We start from the raw sequence: 21,364 nt of genomic DNA, 5'->3' as shown, positions 1-21,364 counted from the left end.
GACATAGACAATACCTGAATATGTGGGCCCTGAGAAGGGGTCGTCACAAAAAAGGCGCAGCCCAATTGGTGAAAGGTGAAGAGGGTTGTGTTGTTTGTGATTCCTTTTTGTTTTTTATATTAGAAGTTGTAACTGTTATTTATATTTTAGACATAATAATTGAGTATTATGTGGAAATATTAGAAAGAAGGTCTAAAAAATTGGGAAACAGATAATAAGTGTTCACATAAAACTGAATAATAATTAATCCTGATTAATATTTTATAGTTAAAATTATAATAATAGTAATTATTTGTCATGTTAAGTTGTAATAATTGATAGTTTAATTAATTTTTTTAAACTTCCTATTTCTTATTTAATTTGCTTGCATTTAGTTATAAAATTTTAAAATAATAAATAAGTTATCTAATTAATTGCCAGAATAAAATTTTAATTCAAGAAAATAAAAAAATAAGAAATATTTACTTGGATACTTACAAAATTAATTAACGCAAATTTTAACTGAAATAGATTATTTAGTGTATGTATATTTATAAAAAGAATTAATTTAATTTTTTTTTTTCTTTATATATAAAAGTAGGAGTGTAATGGGAAGTTTTAAAATTAATTAATTTAATCATCATATGAGACAAAAACTGACTTTATAGTTGCTATTTAAAAAAGGTCAAAAAAACGTGATTAGTATTTATAGTAACCATATCCTTTCCTTAAAATTCTCCAATAAATAACTGCAATAAATTTGTTTTTTGAATTTTAAAAATAATAACTACCCTCACTCTAAAATTTCTTTTCTTTTCTTAGTGTTTGCAATTATTTTAGAGTTTTATATTTTAAATTAATTTTTAATGTTTAATAATTAATATATTTTGTTTTTATGATGCTGACACGTAGGTATTTTTACCTCTCCTATTATATAAATATATAAATTTTTAATTTTTAATAATTCATAAATTCTGTTTTTTGTGGTGCGGCGTTTTTACCTCTCCTCTTTTATATATATATATATATATATATATATATATATGTGTGTGTGTGTGTGGGGTACCATCTATTTCCTCTTTCTAAAAGTAACTTTGAAGTATTTCTTCTTTCTTTCTCTTTGATCATATTCTAAATATTCATCAATGGCATTTACCAAAGTTAAAATAGCTCTAGAAACCTCTCATAAGTTTATTGTTATCCAAAAACAGATGAAGAATTGTTAACATTTAAAATATTATATTTTATCAAAAGGTAATGTTTTTTGTTGAAATGAAATTTTTATAATATTTTATTAATATAATATTTAATTTCATATGCACATTCAGATATTGAAAACAAATAGACTTAATTGTTCAGGTTCAGATCTATAAACCATATCTTAATATTCAGATGTGTATACATACAGATCTACATATCTAGTTTTTAATGCACATCTTAATATTCAAATCTTATTCAAATTCAGACGTCTGAATTTTAATGGAACCAAATGAGGCTTAAGTATTCATTGAATTTATAAAGTTGTATAAATACATTCATTGTTAAAAATAAAATTAAAAAAACAAGGGCAAAATATGACCCATTACAAAGATCATAGACTAAAAAGTGCAATACAACTCAGCAAATAAAATTCATCATTTCAAAAATATTCAAATATGTTGATGGAAAAAAGTAGGGGTGTTCATGATTCGATTTGGGTCGGTTATTGATTAAAACCATAATCAAACCAATTTAATCGGTTATTAAATGTCTAAAATCATAACCAAACCAAGTAAAATAATAACCACGGGTTTGGTTATTGCCGGTTTGGTTTGGTTATTCGGTTTATGACTAGACGAGACAATTCAAATATTCTCTCTCTACATTCTTCAAATTCTTACAAAGCTCTTTTTTTCTCACGGCCCACAGAGGTTCGAACCAGAAAAGGAAACAACTTAAACAGTCGAAACAAAAAAGAAATCAACTTAAAATCAATTTAAAATTTGAAAAACTTCTTATAAACCTTCTCAAAATTTGACAATCTTGTACTTGGGGTTAAGGAGTTGAGGTTGCTTTTGAGCCTTCACTGTTAGTCTATGACTGTGAGTCTGTGACTTTGTGAGAAACCAACATGAGAGGAATAGAAATGTAAAAGAAAAATACATACTAAGATTTTAAAGTTTTAATTTTTACCTTATGTTGCTGTCTGCTACTTAAGAGTTTAGTGCTTATTAGGAATGTAGAATTGAGAATTTAGAATTGGGCTTGAGAGTTAGGCTAATGGGCTTGAATTGTTGAACTTGGATTGCTGTTTAGTGTTTATTAAAATTTATAATTGGGTTTGAAAGTTGAGTTTGGATTGTTGGGCCTTAAAAATAAGTAGATTAATATTAAATTAATAAATTAAAAGGTATAAAATATCTTTAATTATTTATGAAAAACTAATATTATACATATAAATAATTATAAATTTTATGTATATAATTATCGGTTTGGTTCGGTTATTTATTCTGTTATTTTTTCCTATAACCATAATCAAACCAAATATTATCGGTTATTCAAATTTAAAACCAAACCAAACCAAATGTCGATTTTTTTATTCGATTTGGTTAAATTTTCGGTTTGGTTTTATTTTTAACCAAAACTGTGAACAGCCCTAGAAAAAAGTTTATTCCGATCCCTTTAATTAAATTCCAAAATACTAAATAATATTTTTCTTAATTAGGGGGACCAAAACTGTGATTGCCATGAATTTTATTAAATGATTCCAAAATAAACAATAATAAATGGACTTTGTGTTTCTCAAGAAGTTGGCATTTTTATTTAAAAAATTGAAAAAATAAACAAAACTGATGTAAATTATAAATTTAAAATTAAGCAATTTTAAAAAAAGTCTCAAACTTATAAATTTCAAATCATGAATCTATCTTTTGAGTACATGTCTCTTTCATATACAATCAAATATTTTTATAATATTCATCTTCTATTATAATATTTTACTATAATAATTATATTTTTTGATTGATTTTTCATATTATATTATATTATATATTTTATAGAATAACAATTAATTATAACAATCAAAAACTATCTTTTTTTAATTATCCGCTTAAAAACATATTTTTTTCACAACTCTTTAGTTTTACTTTTTTACGTAATATATTTACAAGATTAAATGAAATTTTAATTATATATTTTAAATTTAAATTTATTAAATTTAAAAATTATTTTTATTTAAAATTAAAATCAGATAAATAAATTATAACAAATAGTATATCTATTTTCCATCTTTTTTTTTTCACTTTTCCCCTTCTTAATACTTATATTAGATTAGTTAGAAATAGTCCGTACTGAAGTACAACTTTTGCAAAATAATGTACAAAATCATGTGCTTACCGACTACTAAGGACATCACAACTTTTTAATTTTTTTTTTATCATTATGTTTAAATTTAATTTGTGCACTAATTAGAGTCTTAGAGCAATGGTACATCTATTTTTGTGTGATTTATAGATTACGGATTTCAGTAATAATAAAGTAGAAAAATTATGCGGACAAGGAAAATATACTAGTTAATTAGCTAACATAACTATAGTTTGAATTAATTATGGCTCGCGGGAAACATTTAGCTGTAATTACAGTTTGAGTTTTGAATTATTTGCACGATTATACAATTGAGTTTTGTATAATTCGCACGATTTATATAAACGTTGTGCGCAAATCGAATTGTATAGCGAAATATACAAACACTACAAATTGTATAGCGAATTATACAAATGAAGAGTTGTGATTTTTTTGAAGAGTGAGTGATTTTTCTGAAAGACTGTGATTTTTCTAAAAGGTTGTGACATGTTCATACTATCATTTGTTGTCTATATTGTCTATAAATAGAGAAATTTCTTTTTATTTTTCAACAATGAATTTTTGGATCTTTTCTTCTACTATTAAATTTAGTATTTTAAGTGTACTTTACGTTGTTGAGTGGTTTGTTGACATCTTGGTTTTGAATACAGATACACCATTGAGTAAGATCGTTCTATTCTGGAAGGATGTATTCCATTAATCTCGAGTTCTTGATGAAAATAATTTCCTTAAGAACACTCTATGCATTCAGTGGAAACCATTTTCTTTTTTTCAATATTGTTTTTATTTTTTCTTACAGATTCTATGTTTATTACAAATTTTAATTTCTTATTTTGAAAACTAGCCAGAAATTTTATTTATTATTTCTACAAAGGTTACGAAAATTTTATTCTTCAGAAATATTATCTTACAAAAATTTTTGCTCTAAATAATTTTTTAATACAAATTGTAATAACATATATAAATATCACGAATTCAAAAAATGAAAACAGGACAGGGTAGTTTATCTGTTCTTGTTTATAGAGATGTCACTTGTCTTTTTTAGTCATGATGTCACATCATTCATAATTGTATTTATACACTTTTATTATTTTAGCTGATTGTCAAAAAAAAATATAAATTTTGATCCATTGGAGAAGTGTTCAAAAGGTACAAGGCTAGAAATTTCTTAATAGTCCTGTTAGTTGACTATCTGAACTTTTAATAGATTGATTGAATATTGATTTTTATATCCTTTTATTTTTAGAAAAATTGATAATCGTTGTTTTGTCATTTAACAAAATAAAATTTTCAATAAAAAAGAAAAAAGAAATAGATTGAAAATAAGAATCTCTTTCTCGGATCTATTGTTCATCACACAAACAAAATAAAACTATCGGAGGCAACGATATTGATATATTTGATACATAAGTTTATGATATGATAAATGAGAGTTCGATTTCCCTTCCCTTACCCGTATCCAATTTAAAAATGATTCTTTTTTTAAACAAAGATACAAGACTTAGTTATACTGTTTAAGTGAAAAAGTCACTTCAATTTCAGAAGTTTCTAAATATGTTCAACCTTCTTTATATGTTTATACTAACATTATATGTGAATTAACTTTTGCAGCAATTTGGTAAAATCTTACTCAAATCCACTTGTGGAACTGGATGAAATGTTGAAGAGAATGATTTTGGAGAATTTGGGATTAGAAAATCACATTGATGAATTGTTGGATTCCATTTATGTCCTATTTAGATTTACACATTATAAGGGAACATCAATTGTTAGTGCAGATGAAAATAATAAACCTGCTGAATTGGGTGGCCACACAGATGATAATTTCTTGACTTTTATATCACAAAATCAAGTCAACGGATTGCAAATCAACAAAAATGGAGAGCGGGTTGATGTCAATATTTCACTAAATTCTTATGTTGTTTTGTCAGGTGATTCCTTCAAAGTAAGTGTTACTTACTTTTTAATGTTATTATTTTTTGGGAACATGTGATGTTCGAATTCTTTAAAAATATTGTCATATTTTATTAATTTTTTTTTCAAAAAGAGCTTTAAAGGATCCGACGTACTTCGGACGATATATACAACAATTCAGTGAAATCCCACAACGTTGGGTCTGGGGAGGGTAAAGTGTACGTAGACCTTACTCCTACCAAGGTAGGACGGCTGTTTCCGAAAGACCCTCGGCTCAAAAGAAGCATAAAAAGAGGTCAGATAAGGCTAAGAAGTTCAAAGCGATACGAGAAAGCAAATAACGAATAACGCAAATAACGAAAGCGACACAGATAAAATAGAGTAATCAAAGTACAGAAAGTAATAGAAAGATAATAATAGAAGTCAGAGCACAAGAAATTATAGTGCGCTAATGTGCCTACTAATACGGAAGAATAACGAGACTATGTACTAGCCTTCTAATGTGGGTCCTCCACACCCTCCTATCTAAGGTCATGTCTTCGTTAAGATTTAACTGTGCCATGTCCTGTCTAATCACCTCTCCTCAATATTTTTTGGCCTACCCCTACCTCTTCTGAAACCATCCATGGCCAACCTCTCACACCTCCGCACTGGGGCATCTGTGTCTCTCCTCTTCGCATGCCCAAACCATCTCAGTCGCATTTTTCGCATCTTGTCTTCCACCGAGGCCACTCCTACCTTGTACCGAATAGCCTCATTTCTAATCATGTCGCTCGTAGTATGCCCACATATCCATCTCAATATTCTCATCTCGGTTACTTTTATCTTTTGAGCGTGAGAGATCTTAACTGACCAACACTCCGTCCCATATAACATAACCGATCTAACCACCACTTTTTAGAACTTTTCCTTAAGTTGTGGTGACACCTTCTTGTCACATAACACACCGGAAGCGAGCCTCCATTTCATCCACCCTTCCCCAATACGATGTGAGACATCATCATCAATCCCGCTGCCTTGTATGATAGACCCAAGGTACTTGAAACTACTTTTCTTTTGGATGGCCTGGTCACCAAGCCTAACTTCCTCGTCAACCTCCTGAGGTGTCTCACTGAACTTGCACTCTAAGTACTCTGTCTTGGTCCTACTCAGCTTAAATCCTTTAGACTACAAGGTATGTCTCAAATCCTCCAGCTTAGCGTTAACTCCGCTACTAGTCTCATCGATCAATACTTCAGACGATATATGTGTAGAATATATCCGAGCGACATCGATCGGAACATACATATTTAATTTCTTAATGCAAAATTAAAATGAATCTTGATGTTGGTTGGAGCTTATGTTGCTGGACTCTCCAAAAATATTAGCGCACTTGTGTTGGATTATTCTTCAAAAATGCATATTTTTGAAAGAGTTAACACACTGAATAAAATTATTGAAGAGTTTAAGCAATTTAGGTTATAATTGCAACTACATGTTTAATTTCTTAATGCAAAATTGAAAATGAAGTTGCTCAACTTTCCAAAATTATTATCGCATCCATATTGGATTATTCTTCGAAATGCATATTTTTGAAGGATATGAATACATTGACTAATATTTTTGAAGAGTCCAAGCAAGATAGGTAACTATTGGAACTATATATCTAATATTTTCATGCAAAATTGAGAAAGAATCTTGATATTTGGTGGAGCCTATGTTTCTCAAATCTCTAAAAATGTTATCCCACTTGTGTTGAATTATTTTCCAAAATGCATTTTATTGAAGGATAATATTTTTGAAGGAATCAAGTTACACGGTTTATTAGAATTACATGTTTAGTATTTTCATGCAAAATGGAAAAATAATCTTGATATAAATGTTGTCCCACTTGTGTTAGATTATTTTTCAAAATGCATACTTTTGAAGAATCTGACACATTAAATAATAGTTTTGAATTATCCAAGCAACATACTTTATTGGAACCGCATATTTAATATTCTCATGCCAAAGTGAAAATTAATCTTGATATTTGAAGGAGTTTATGTTGCTTGACTCTAAAAAAAAATTACCGCACCTATATTGGATCCTTCAAAAAATATAGATTTTGGAGGATCTAACACTCCGGGCGGTGTTTTCGAAGATTTCAAGCAATACTATGCAAAAATGAAAATAAATCTTGATATTTCTTTGGAACTTATGCTGCTCGACTTTTCAAAAATATTGTCGCATCTATATAGGATTCTTTAAGAAGTAAATTTTTTTAAAATCTAACACACACCCATGATATTTTTGGATGAGTCTGAGTAACATAGGTTGGAAACACACACATGTTTAATTCCTTCATGCAAAATTGAAAATGAATCTTTATATTTGTTCTTTTCTCTTCCTCCTTATAAAACTATTTTCAAAAATATTATTTGATTATACATTGGAATGACTTTGTTTTTGTTAGTTTTTGAAGTTGCGTTTTTCAAGTTTGAAAAATCGATTAGAAAAAAAAATCTCACTCATAAACATTCAACATTGTTTCTACTGAACTGCATTCAAATATCATTTTTCAACTTCATAACTCTTAGTTAGATTTTAGCCAAATTTATATTCAAATGTCTACTTAATGTTGGGGGAGGAAGCACCACAACTAAAGTTTGATATGACAATTAATATGAAAATAAATTGAAAACGAGAATTTTACGTGGAAACCCTTCTAACAGATAGAAGGGAAAAATCACGGGGTAGAAGGATCTCACTATTCAAATATGAAGTACACTGCTCTCAAATATAAGGAGAAAACAACAATTAATACTTCTCTCTTGTAAAAGGAACAACTAGTAAATAGGACACTCAAAACTACAATATTTATCTTGGTGTATAACTCTCTTTGTACTTTTACTCTCACTTTTTTTGAATGATTTAAATGAGGGAAGAATGCACTCTATTTATAAGAACCAAAAACGCGTAAAACTTTTACGTGTTGTAATTTTTTTCTATGCATTTTTCTTTTCGGCCTGCCTACTTTTGACTTTACGCGTTTTTCTTTTGTTACTTTTCAATCCAAGGGAGGCGCAACAATTGTTAAAGACTTTCATTCTTCAAAAAGGTGCAGCCTTTTTTGACCCTTTTTTTCTTTCATTCTCCCACTTGAAGATTTAATTGAGAATCAATTAAGTCTTCACACCATCCTTTCTACCCATTTACTGCAATGTTACGTTTCTGCTAGGCCAATACAAGATCAACTTCATGGTAAACCATAGATTCTTTTGGTACCTCTTAATTGCACCTTAGTGACATTTGAGAAAATTCTCTTGCATACATCTAAAACAAGAACGACATCTACCTCATTGTTTCATGTGCATTTGTGTGGTGAGCCTTAGATTAATTCATTGCATTGCAATGTTGATCTAGAACTTGGCCTAATTGTTTATTGAGGCAAAATCATGAGTAATGTTTGATTTGAAAAATGATTGTAGGCCTTCTTTGACCCGTTTGTGCCTTTCAAAGCCTACCAAATGATATTAATCCTTAGCATGCCCCACTTTGAGCCTAAGTATTTTCTTTGGACAACCACATTTAGCCTATATCCTTTCTGAGTGCTTATATGCACTATCTCTCTTGGCCTAACCTTTTTAAGCGCATTGAAGTTGTGTGAATTACAAAGGAATATTCAAGGTTCACAGTTGTCAAAAAAAAAAACAAATAAATTGAGAAGTCCTTCAAAGTTTAGAATGCAAGAATGACTTCAAAAGAAAAGAAAGTTGAAAATTTCTCAAAAAGTTCAGAGAAGCAAAATTGCAACAAAAGAAGAAAAATACTCCAAACAAATAGGAGAAACTTCAAAAGATGATGAAAAAAAAAAAGCTCAGAAAAGTAATCTTCAAAAGAAGTCCAAAAGCAAACTGGAAAGGTACAATAATGAGGATTAAGCGGTAAAAGCATGACAAAACGTTGAAAACACAAATTCAGTGTAATGCTCAAGAAGGAATTAAGTCACTTTTATCCCAAATGACTATCCTACCCGTCCTTAAGCCTACATTACAAGCCAATAACAAGTCCTACATGTTTTTATTTCAAATATTCTCACATTAGTGGAGATTTACATGAAGGTCAAGCCTATAGTATCACAATTGCATGCATGAATATCATTTCGAGCGAGAGCGTACTTCCCAAAATGTCCTAAATTATAATATTCAAATATGTGAAAATTAGGACTTTCTTTGTGGTAAGAGCACTTGAAACATGAGGGACAGATATAGTTCGAAACTTTGATTGGAAACAAGACGAACAAATTGTGTTTACACTTAGGTAATATTTGAGGTACTACTTGAAACTATAGGAATTACTTTGATGTTGATCTCGGTTAGCTGAGAAAAGACGATGAAATTCTTATGCACAATACTAATTGTTGGTCTGAAGTCAAGATGTGATTCTGTCTTGTTTACTTTTCAACATTTCTTAAAAAAAAAAAAAAAAAAAAAAACAACAACAACAACAACAAAAAAAAAACCCTCATATTTTTGCCTCAAGATACAAGCATTTTAAATTCAAATACAGGCGCCCACCTTCTAATGCGGGCATTTCAATACATTTTATAGGCGCCCACCTTCTAATACGGGCATTACAATACATTTTTACAGGCGCCCACCTTCTAATACGGGCATTACATTACATTTTACAGGCGCCCACCTTCTAATACGGGCATTGCATTACATTTTACAGGCGCCCACCTTCTAATACGGGCATTACATTACATTTTACAGGTGCCCACCTTCTAATACGGGCATTACATTACATTTTACAGGCGCCCACCTTCTAATACGGGCATTACAATACATTTTTACAGGCGCCCACCTTCTAATACGGGCATTACATTACATTTTACAGGCGCCCACCTTCTAATACGGGCATTGCATTACATTTTACAGGCGCCCACCTTCTAATACGGGCATTACATTACATTTTACAGGCGCCCACCTTCTAATACGGGCATTGCATTACATTTTACAGGCGCCCACCTTCTAATGCGGGCATTTCAATACATTTTTACAGGCGCCCACCTTCTAATACGGGCATTGCATTACATTTTACAGGCGCCCACCTTATAATACGGGTATTTCAGTACATTTTACAGGCGCCCACCTTCTAATACGGGCATTACATTACATTTTACAGGCGCCCACCTTCTAATACGGGCATTACATTACATTTTATAGGCGCCCACCTTCTAATACGGGCATTACATTTTACAGGCGCCCACCTTCTAATACGGGCATTACATTATATTTTACAGGCGCCCACCTTCTAATACGGGCATTACATTACATTTTACAGGCGCCCACCTTCTAATACGGGTATTCAGTACATTTTACAGGCGCCCACCTTCTAATACGGGCATTACATTACATTTTACAGGCGCCCACCTTCTAATACGGGTATTCAGTACATTTTACAGGCGCCCACCTTCTAATACGGGGATTTCAGTATATTTTATAGGCGCCCACCTTCTAATACGGGTATTCATTACATTTTACAGGCGCCCACCTTCTAATACGGGTATTTCAATACATTTTATAGGCGTCCACCTTCTAATACGGGTATTTCAATACGTTTTATATGCACCCACTTTTTAATGCATGTATCCACACTCTAGCGTTTACATTTTGTTGTCCTGCCAACCAAAGATCATTTACGTCACATGCTTTCCCCACCAGTCGAATGCCCTTTACATTACATTTTTCCTCCGTTAGTCCTAAATGTTTTCTACCATTGTCACAAAAGAAAATAGTTTCATCACTACTCAACACTGGGGCAAATTTTGAATTCGATCAAAATTTGTTGTGATTGTACCATCCAGAACTAGGCCTGATTCTCGTATAACCAGAGATATATAAGCAACTTGAAACTGAAGTCTTGGTCCAATATCTTTGCAATTCCCTCTCATTTCATTGGGTCCCTCCGAGGTTATTTCATCGGTCGGACAAAATCGGCTACTCCGTCAAATTTCTTTGCTCGTCAATTCATCCCTCATTCCCAAGCAAAGAAGGGGCAAGCTGTTGACACCCAATTTTGACCGACCTATGATTTATTTTTTGAATCACTATCTTAATAGATAAACATTTTTTAAAATTATGTTCTTGTATTATATATATATATATATATATATATATATATATATATATATATATATATATATATATATATATATATATAAAGTTAATTTTTTTAGTTTTTACCAAAATAATAATAATAATAATAATAAATCATATATTTTGGATTTTCATAGATTATAATATTTTTTTTATTTGTTAATATTATTAACATCATTTCTTATCGTTTGTGAAAATAACAAGCTTTGTACATTCAAATATTTTTTCACATTATTTAGTATATATTATACGTGTGTGTGTGTTTTCTTTGTAATATATTACTTAACTAAGTATATTTTACCAATTTACTTATTCATATTAATTTGTGCATATTGCATACCTATTTTAATACGACTTATATGCACATCCATATAAAGTTGTTACTTAATTAAGTTTATTATGTATTTTAATTAATATATATGTCATACATCTATTTTAGTATGCATTATATACATATGTTGCATCACGTATATATATATATATATATATGTCACTTAACCGAGTCCTTTTTATAATTTTACTTATTCACATTGGTATATACGTATTGCATATCTATTTTAATATATTTTGTATGCGTATGTATATAAAAGGGGTTATTACTTAAGTTTATTATATATTTCTACTTGTTTATATATGTATGTATATATATAAATATTACACATCTATTTTTGGTATGTATTATATATGGGCGTTTATATGTATATATGTATATATACGCATATATTTATATTATATGTACATGCATATTTATTTTATATATAATATTAATACTTGATAAATTTAAAATTTTACTTATTCAACATGTATTTGACAATTAATTAGATGACATTTTTTACAACTATTTATAATTATGTCCTAATCAATTTTAATATAGTCTATTTTTATACTCAATTTTAATCTCAACCGTACATTACATTTTTGATCCATGGCCATAATTAATTCTATCATTTTTTATTATTATTACCCAAATCCTAAACCTAAACTAATTTTTCCTTTTCATTTTAGATTTTTGGGTCATCTTCTCCAAAGGAGAAGAAAAAGAACCGCCGCCTCTTCTACTCTCTCCCTCCGCCACTCTCTTCTTCTCTCCCTCACGTCGCCACCGCCGCACCTCCTCCATCCCCAGCGAGCTGCTGTCCAGCAGCACGCTGCAACCATAATGGACAGCTGCAACAACCAACAACGACCAGCGATCTCCACCGGAAAAGACCACCAGATCCAGCAGCTCCTCAACATCGCCCTTCTCTTCTCCGACGAGCCTGACGGGCAGCAGCTCCAGCAGCCCCCTCACGCTGCTTTTCCTTCGAACAGCAGCTACGATGAGCTGCTGTCCAGCAGTACGCTCAATCAACAACAACACAAGCAGCAGCAGCCATGATATGCAGCGACAGCAACATCAACGGTTGCTTCGATGCTCCAATCAGCTGACCGAAAACTCCGGCCAGTAACGCCACCATGGTTCAAGTCCAAATCGATCGGAGACTATTTGTCAAAGACGGATCTTAAGATTCGTCCGGGTATGTTCATTTCGATCTCAAAATCTATCACTTCAAATTTTGGTTTTCTGTTAATTGATTGTTAGATCTTGATGTTTGTTTGATTCTACTGAAGTTTTTGGGTTGATTTTATTCATAAATGTCCTTCTAAATTGTGTATTGTTCAACTCTATATTAAAGACACAAAATTGGTTTGTTCATTCCTCTTTCGTCTTAATATCGCAAATTATGTGTGTGGGTTGTTGGTTCTATTCAATGATTCCGAAATCGGAAGTTAGTTTGATGATAATTTTTTTTTTTTACTATATTGTTGTGGATTCTGTTCAAAAGCATAAAACCTTTTGTATTTTTTTGGGTTTAAAACCTCCATTTGTTGTCTAAAATATTATCCTTGAATTTGCCTAATTATTTTTGTTCATTTTAGTATGTATGTCACTGATCTAGACATTATTGAAAATTGTTGGTATTCGAATTTAAATTTTTGATTATTCACTGATGTTGGTATACTCCATGCTGATTCTAGAATTGGTGTAATTACCTTAACTGTGATTTAATCTGATTTTGTTAAAATGGTCATCATCTTGATTCAATTTGTTAAGACTTGATGCGATAATTATTTCTAAGTTTGGTTGTCTATAGTTTGTTTATTGTTCTTAATTAGTCTGAAATGTTAGTTGTTTTAATCTGTTACACTGCATTATTTATGGTGAAAGAGTAAATTTTTCTACAAAACTGTTGTATAAATACATAAATGTTGGCATGATATTTGAGATTTTTTTTTCTTTTGCTCTTTCTGACTTTTTCACCAAAATTTTGAAATTAATTCTTGATTATATTTGACCAAATGTCATGATAATTGATTTGCTAACTGAAAATCCGGATTTAGTTGTTGAAAATCTTGACAGATTCGGTGGTTGAAACATTATTGACTTTGTTGTTGAAATTTGATATCCCTTTTGAAATTTTAGCTCTTTTATTGACTTATGGAACAAATATTTGAAAAAGAAAGGTGAGGGTACTTTGGTTGATTTTTTCTTCCTTCTTGATGGTGGATGACTATAAAATAAAAAGGGGAAGAACAAACAAGGAAGACAAAAAGGGACACAAACAGAGAGAAAGGGAACAACACAAAACAAAAAACACAAAGAGTAGAGAAAGGAAAAGAACAAAAAATATATTCTACTTTATATTTCTTACACACCAAAAACGAAAACAAAAGATAATAAGAAAAATTTCTTACATACTTTATTATTGTTTTGCTTGTTCTCAACATCACAAGTTAGACTCTATTTGCCTATTCTTCCTAACTAAAGTATCCAGGTTAGTTTCAATCTTTCTTTATATGTTAGTTTATTATTTTAAAAATGATCTTGCTTTGTTTGTTTACTTTATCGGAGTAAAATCATATGATCATGTTATACCTCTATATATATTTGTATATTGGTTGTGTTTTCTTTATGATTTTGCAGGGCTTGAACTTCAAAGTTCAAGACACGAGGAGTGCGAAAGTTTAAAATGTCATTATTTCGTTTACATTTTTTGTATTATTTATCCACTTACCTTTTATTTTAGTTTGTAATAATCTTGTAAATTCTACACTGTATAATAATATACATTTTGGGGACTGTCTAAAGGGGGAGGGGAAATCTACGTGATGCATGTTAATTAAATCATATGTCACGGTTTAAGCTTAATATTTTCAGCATATTAATTGAAACTATACTTACATGACTTTAGCATGTTGATTTTTATAGAAATCATGTTTAAGATTTAATAAGTTTAATAGGCTACTTTAATAGATACAATACCTATATATTTGCTAATAAATATTTTTATAATATTATGTCATATAGAACTATGTTTATAGAATTGAATAATATTGCAAGCATATAAAATCAAGATTTTCACCGTAAGAAATATACATAAATCACGTCTTTAGTACTTAATGAATATTTTTAGTATTTTATAAGAGTTAATTCACGCTTACAAGATTACAAATATTTTTATCATATTGACTCATATAGAAACTACATCTATAGAATTTAATTAATGTTCCTATACATACTTTATTTGGAAACGTTGGCCAATGAAAAGATCTCTCCGTCGGTTTTTGAGGCCTCCCTATTTAAAGACGGAAATTTTAGTTTAAGTTTACATTATGTATTATATTTTTACAAGTTAAAACGGTCGATGAAGAAATTACCGTCGATTTCCAAGGCCTTCCATGTTTATAAGACGAATGCTATTTTTAGTTATTATTATTATTATCATAATCATCATCATTATCAATATTTATCCCTCACTAACGCTTTATCAAGTCTTTTACAGGTATTCAGAACTGCTTTCCGAGGAAGCTATTCGAATTAAGTTCGAATAATATTTTAAATTTATTATTGAGTATATTATTGACGTTAGACAAATATTAGGTCGTTCCTTATATTATTGCTTTAATTTACTCTTATGTATATTTCATTATATATTTGTGCAATATTTTTATCTCCTCAATTTAAAAAATGAGTTCGGATTCACAGTTTGGATTTTTGAAGGATGCTAATACCTTCTCTTCGGAATAAATCCATTGGTTTTGCAGGCATTTTAAAATAATTAATTGGTTTTTTTAATTATCCTAAAATTATGGTGACTCATTAAATTAAACTATTTTTGAACAATCGAATTGATTTTTTACGAATCACCATGACATTGCTCCTTATTTGCAAAAAAAAATATAGGGATGTAACACTTATTATAGTTACGCATCTGAACCCACCATATAATAGAATTCTATTTTTTATAGTGTATATAGAGACACGTATATTTAAAAATTATTTTAATTATTCTCTACTAATATTTTGTCAAGCGTTTGTATTCAAAGATATTTTACAAAAAATAATATTCAATAGTGTTTTTCTTTTCATATGGTAAAAGAGTTTTTTTTTTCTATACATTTATATTATCTTCTCATATTTTTATACATATAGTTGACAATAACATACATTATTTATTTGATTCATATTCTTTTTATACATATGTTTTACATATATATGTGTTATACTTGCAAAATAGTAATGTTATCCCTCCCTCATTGATAAATTAAGTCTAGCCGGGTACTACATTTTGTGGATTTCAAAGGATGCCTAACACCTTCCCTTTGGAATAATGTAAACCCTTACCTAGAATCTAAACTGGTTTTTCGTAGATCGAAACGTGAATCATACAGGTCATGCATCAAATAGGTTTTCCTTATTTTCCTTAATAAATTAGGTGGCGACTCTATACAATAATCAATCCTTTTAGAGTCAATATGTTGTGCTTTATCTAACCTCGGTTAAAAATAGGGCATAACAGTTGGTTTTTCTGTCCACATCTCTATTGGCGTTCTCAGATCAATTGCGGTTGATGATGACTGATTAATCACTTAACAGGCGATTTTGATTGCTTCTGCCCAAAATGGTTTTTCCAACCCTGCAGTTGCCAACATATCTCTTGTCCGTTCCAACAAGGTTCTGTTCATCCGCTCTTCTACTCCATTTTTGTTACATCTCACACTTTTGCGTATTCAGAAAGAAAAAAATGATTTGCAAGAAATGAAGTTGTGATTTATTTTATTTAGTACCAGTGTAATATTCATGGAAAAATTTATGTGGAAATACAGAGGAAGGCCGAGGGTAAATTACTTTCGAATTGTGTTTAAGTGGTCTTGAATTAGTAGATGGACATAAAAATGTCGACATTAGTTGGGAGGTGTAAAGTTGAAGTAAAATTTGTTGCCTTATGTAAAGAGGAGACTATTGATGTTACAATGTATTTTGTAGTGATAGTTGATGTTGTCGGTATTGTTGTGGATGTTGTTGTTGATATTCTGGTCGAGTTAAATTCTCGGGGAGGTTGAATTTATAGAGGAGGTGCTGCCCAAATTTTCGTAGACAAGTAAGGATTAAAAAAATTGAACTCTTAAAGGTTCATAACTTACATTTGGTAATTGTGACCATTTATAAATTTTGGAGAAAACGGGAGTTGAGTTGGAGTGAGAGTAAGAAGCGGATAAGGTATGTAAAGCTCTTCCTTTATTTATTTTTTTGGCATGTCTTAGGTGTAGTAAGTTGTAATTTGAGCCTCGAAAAAAATTCTATTCAGGGAAATTCGAGTTTAAATTTCCTACTATTCCATTCAGTAAAAGTGAATTAAAAACCATGTATATTGAAAAAAAACGTGCAAACATCCATAACTTCTACTTACGAGATCGGATCATCCTACAACCTTGATAGATGACTTTCTAGGGCCAAATGTTTGAAATTCATGTACGCCACCTCGGCTTGGCCAGAGGTGGGCCCATTAACTTTGAAATCCACCCAGTTTGTTCTATCTAATTTATTCTCGTATGACATAAAGAAATAGCTTTTGTCTATGATTTTCCCTACCAAAGAATAATGTCCTAATCATCCCCTTATGTTCTAATATCCATTTTGGAGCTGCAAATATAATTTTAGAAATGCTCTATATACATGTGTTGCATTAGTTTCTCACTACTCCGCTCGTACATACTATTATGATATCATTCACTGAAACTCAGGATGGTTGTGTAATCGTGCGCCCTAAATATACTCGGCAGTATGATGTGTTACGGGTCCCGAGACCTCGCCATAGGGCTAGGTACCGTCTGTGGCGTCATGATGTGATATGGTATATGATATGTTCTGATGATATGACATGTTGTAATGATACAATATATTCGGGGTTTACATGGAGACTTAAAACTTTCTGGAGTATGATGTGGTGTGGTACCAGCGTCGGGGTGGTGACCACGTTCTTGAGCCTTAGGCATGATTTCTTTTATTTGCATTTTGTATATATGTTTCAGTACAGATTTTGATGTCCTGGGTTGGTAAGTACTCCTTGTACCTTTCCTTTTAGTTACGATTTGGATTTTGTATATATATACTTCATGCTTTACATATTCAGTACATATTTCATATTAACCTCCTTTTTTCGGAGGCTGTATTTCATGTCCACAGGTACAGGCGTTCATGATCCGTCAGCGTAAGCTACACACCTTCTGGTACTACAGAGTGCTCATTTGACTCGGAGCCCATATTTTGGTACATGTTTTTCCTATGTACATGCTCCTATATATTTGACCATTTGGGTACGGCGGGGCCCTGTCCCATCATATGTTCCTGCTATGTTATGTATAGACCTGTAGACATAAGTGTAGGTCGTGGGTCGTGTATGTTCATCTGTTTATGGCTTGTGTCTTAATGCAGTCCCTTTTGTTATAACAGCCAAAATAGCCCATATGTTATTATATATGCACATATCCGGCGATGCATATTTCATTGCCCCTTTTGGTTTGATATGATACTTTCTGCATGCACGACCGCTTAAAATAATAATTATCTTTGATTCTGATTAAATAAAAAATATTAAATTTGAATTATTCGGTAATATGATGATTTGATATGTACGTTCGTTTGGGTTTTCAAATAAGACACTAGTCACGGTCCACGGGGCTGGATCATAACAATTTTGTTGTGGAGTATATGCCACTGTGAACTGTCTTTTAATACCTTTTTGTTTACAAAAGTTATCAAATTCATCACCAATGTATTCTCCTCCATTATCTGTCCTCAAACACTTGATTTTTTTCTCAGATTTAAGCTCCACTCGCGCTTTGAACTATTTGAAAACTGGAAAAATATCTTTCTTTCTCTTGATTGGATACACCCAACTTCTCCTGGAGAAATTATTAATAAATGACGCAAAATATTTTGCTCCTCCTAGGGACTCCACCGGTGCTTGCTAGACATCAGAGTGGACCAGATCTAATATTTCCTTACTTTTAGCAGAAGAATTGCTAAACTTCAGTCTATTTTTCTTACTGGTAACACAATGCTCACAAAAGGGTAGTGAAGCCTTTTTGAGCCTTGGAAGAAGCTTTTGCTCAGCAAGAATCTTTAAACCTCGTTCCGACATATATCCAAGTTTACGATGCCATATCATTATTGATTCTTCAAATAAACTTGCTGACGCGATTGATGTTTCTCCTTCTTGGTGTGTTTCAACTTTAAGCTCATATAGATTTGCAGCAAGTTTTTCCGCTTTCATCACTATAAACGCTTCTTTGAATATTTTTATGAGTCTACCATGAGTCTTATATGAACATTCATTATCATTTAATTGCCCCAAAGATAATAGATTCTTTCTCAAGTCTTTTACATGTCGTACCTCCTAGATGGTGTGTATTGTGTCATCATACATTTTTATTTTGATGGACCCAATACCAATAACATCCAAAGCATGATCGTCTACCATGAATACAGACCCTCCTAAGATAGGATTATATTGATGGAACCATTCTCTCCGAGAAGTCATGTGCCATGTTGCTCCTATGTCCATGATCCAGACATTAGTGAAACATTTTCTGCCTTCATTATTTGATATTGCTTCACTATATAAAATATCGCCATCATTCGAGGTACATGCAACATTCCCTTGAGCATTTGATGGCTTAGGATGTTCACTCTTCTTTATAAACCGACAATCTTTCTTGAAGTGCCCTTTCTTGCCACAGTTGTAACACTTGATATTATTCTTACTTCTTGATTGAGATCTGCCATGATTGTGACTTCCACTGGGTCCACGTTCCATTGCTTTTTCACTCACCATCATCAAAGCTTCAGCTTGCTGCAAACTTGCTTGTCTATCTTCCTTATTTTTGCACCAATTTTCTTATTCTAAGACAGCGGTTGCAATTTCATCAAAAACTAGACTGTCTGTATTGTTCGTCAGGTTGATGATGAGTTGATCATACGAGTCAGGCAGACTTTGAAGTAGAAGCTCTGCACGTTCAGTCCCTTTTATTTTGCAAGCCATTGTTATAAGTTGTAAATATAGAGTATTCAAAGTATTTATGTGTTCAGTAACCGACAAAAACTCTGTCATTCGAAAAGTATATAATTTTCTTTTAAGAAGATTTTATTATGCAAATACTTGGATTCATACAACCCCATAAGAGTATTTCATATTTTCTTCGCCATTTATTTTTCAGCCACACTAGACAACACTTGATCAGCTAGTGCCAAGTGTAGATCAGCAACTGCGTTGCTGTCTATGTCATTCCACTTGCTGTCATCAACAAAGTCTGTGAGCCTGTCTTCAATTGCAGCTAAGCAATTGTCTTTCTCAGTATCGCTTTTATTTTCATTTTCCAAAATGAGAAATTAGTCCCATTGAATTTTTCAACGTCAAATTTTATTATACTCGACATTGTTATTTGCTTTACACCCTTCTAGATCATTTTTGAATATTTTTGTAAATAATCGTAACAAACTGTACCATCATTGAAATTTACTATTCACGTGAATAGTACTATTCAGTAAATTTTACTATTTATGAAAATTTACTATTTATGAATAGTACCTTCGCATAAAACAGATAGAATAACTGAGGGCTCTGATATCACTATTGGAGGAAGGAAGTATCATAACTAAAGTTTGATATGATAATTAATATGAAAATAAATTAGACACGGGAATTTTACGTGAAAACCCTTCTAACATATAGAAGAGAAAAACCATGGGGTAGAAGGATCTCACTATTCAAATATAGAGTACACTGCTCTCAAATACAAGGAGAAAATAATAATTAACACTTCTCTCTTGTAAAAGGAACAACTATTAAAGAGAATACTCAAGACTACAATATTTATCTTGGTGTATAACTCTCTTTGTATTTTTACTCACACTTTTTCTGAATGATTTAAATGAGGGCAGGATGCCCTCTATTTATAAGAACCAAAAACTCACACTTTTTCTGAATGATTTAAATGAGGGCAGGATGTCCTCTATTTATAAGAACCAAAAACGCGTAAAACTTTTACACGTTGTAATTTTTTTCTACGCGTTTTTCTTTTCTGCCTGCCTACTTTTAACTTTACACGTTTTTCTTTTGTTACTTTTCAATCCAAAGGAGGCACAACAATTGTTGAAGACTTTCATTCTTCAAAAAGGTGCAACCTTTTTTAACCTTTTTTTTTCTTTCACTTAATACAACTATAATTTTCCACAAAAATGTTCATCTATATGTACGTAGTTGTAATAATGCAACGGATCGGATTGCTACTAGAAATTCACCTATTTTTGACGAAATTCAGCTAAAATGTGCGAGCTGAAAATTCTTTTGAGGTGAAAAACACGTATTTTTAGTCGTTAAATAAATGTATTTGTATATTATGCACTGACAATGTGAGTGAATGTATACAGGCATGGACAAATGGCCGATTACATTCTCCTATCCATAGGGTAGCAATGTCTGAAGAAAGTGATAGATTTTCCATTCAATTATTTTTATTTACAAAACCAGGTCATTTCATAAACACCCCAAAAGAACTTGTGGATGAAGAACACCCTTTACTCTTCAAGCCATATGAAATGCTTGATTTATCCAAGTATGTTACTTCACAAGCTGGCTATGGAGCTCCTACTGATACTTTCAAGGCTTATTGTGGTGTTTGAT

At 31.2% G+C, this 21,364-nt stretch overlaps 1 protein-coding gene and 1 long non-coding RNA gene across 2 annotated transcripts; both read left to right on the top strand.

Annotated features, from left to right (window-relative positions):
* Nucleotides 1–3,734: 3,734 nt before the first annotated feature.
* On the top strand, nt 3,735–21,363 carry LOC129884398 (probable 2-oxoglutarate-dependent dioxygenase AOP1.2). The gene is made up of 3 exons (XM_055958703.1): nt 3,735–3,760; nt 4,933–5,266; nt 21,112–21,363. The coding sequence occupies exons 1-3, from the start codon at nt 3,735–3,737 to the stop codon at nt 21,361–21,363; spliced, it is 612 nt and encodes a 203-aa protein (XP_055814678.1).
* On the top strand, nt 12,227–14,584 carry LOC129887770 (uncharacterized). Its single transcript, XR_008766486.1, has 2 exons — nt 12,227–12,874; nt 14,323–14,584. It is a non-coding gene; the product is annotated as an uncharacterized LOC129887770 (long non-coding RNA).
* Nucleotide 21,364: the final 1 nt, after the last annotated feature.

This window comes from Solanum dulcamara, chromosome 4 (assembly GCF_947179165.1).
Source record: "Solanum dulcamara chromosome 4, daSolDulc1.2, whole genome shotgun sequence".
NCBI lineage: Eukaryota > Viridiplantae > Streptophyta > Magnoliopsida > Solanales > Solanaceae > Solanum > Solanum dulcamara.
This window is presented reverse-complemented; position numbering and strand designations above follow the sequence as displayed.

Coding starts and splice junctions, on each gene's coding strand:
- LOC129884398 (XM_055958703.1), top strand. CDS start 3,735: ATGAAGAGTTGTGATTTTTTTGAAGA. Junction 3,761..4,932: donor AGTTGTGATTTTTTTGAAGA/GTGAGTGATTTT, acceptor TAACTTTTGCAG/CAATTTGGTAAAATCTTACT. Junction 5,267..21,111: donor TGTCAGGTGATTCCTTCAAA/GTAAGTGTTACT, acceptor GAATGTATACAG/GCATGGACAAATGGCCGATT.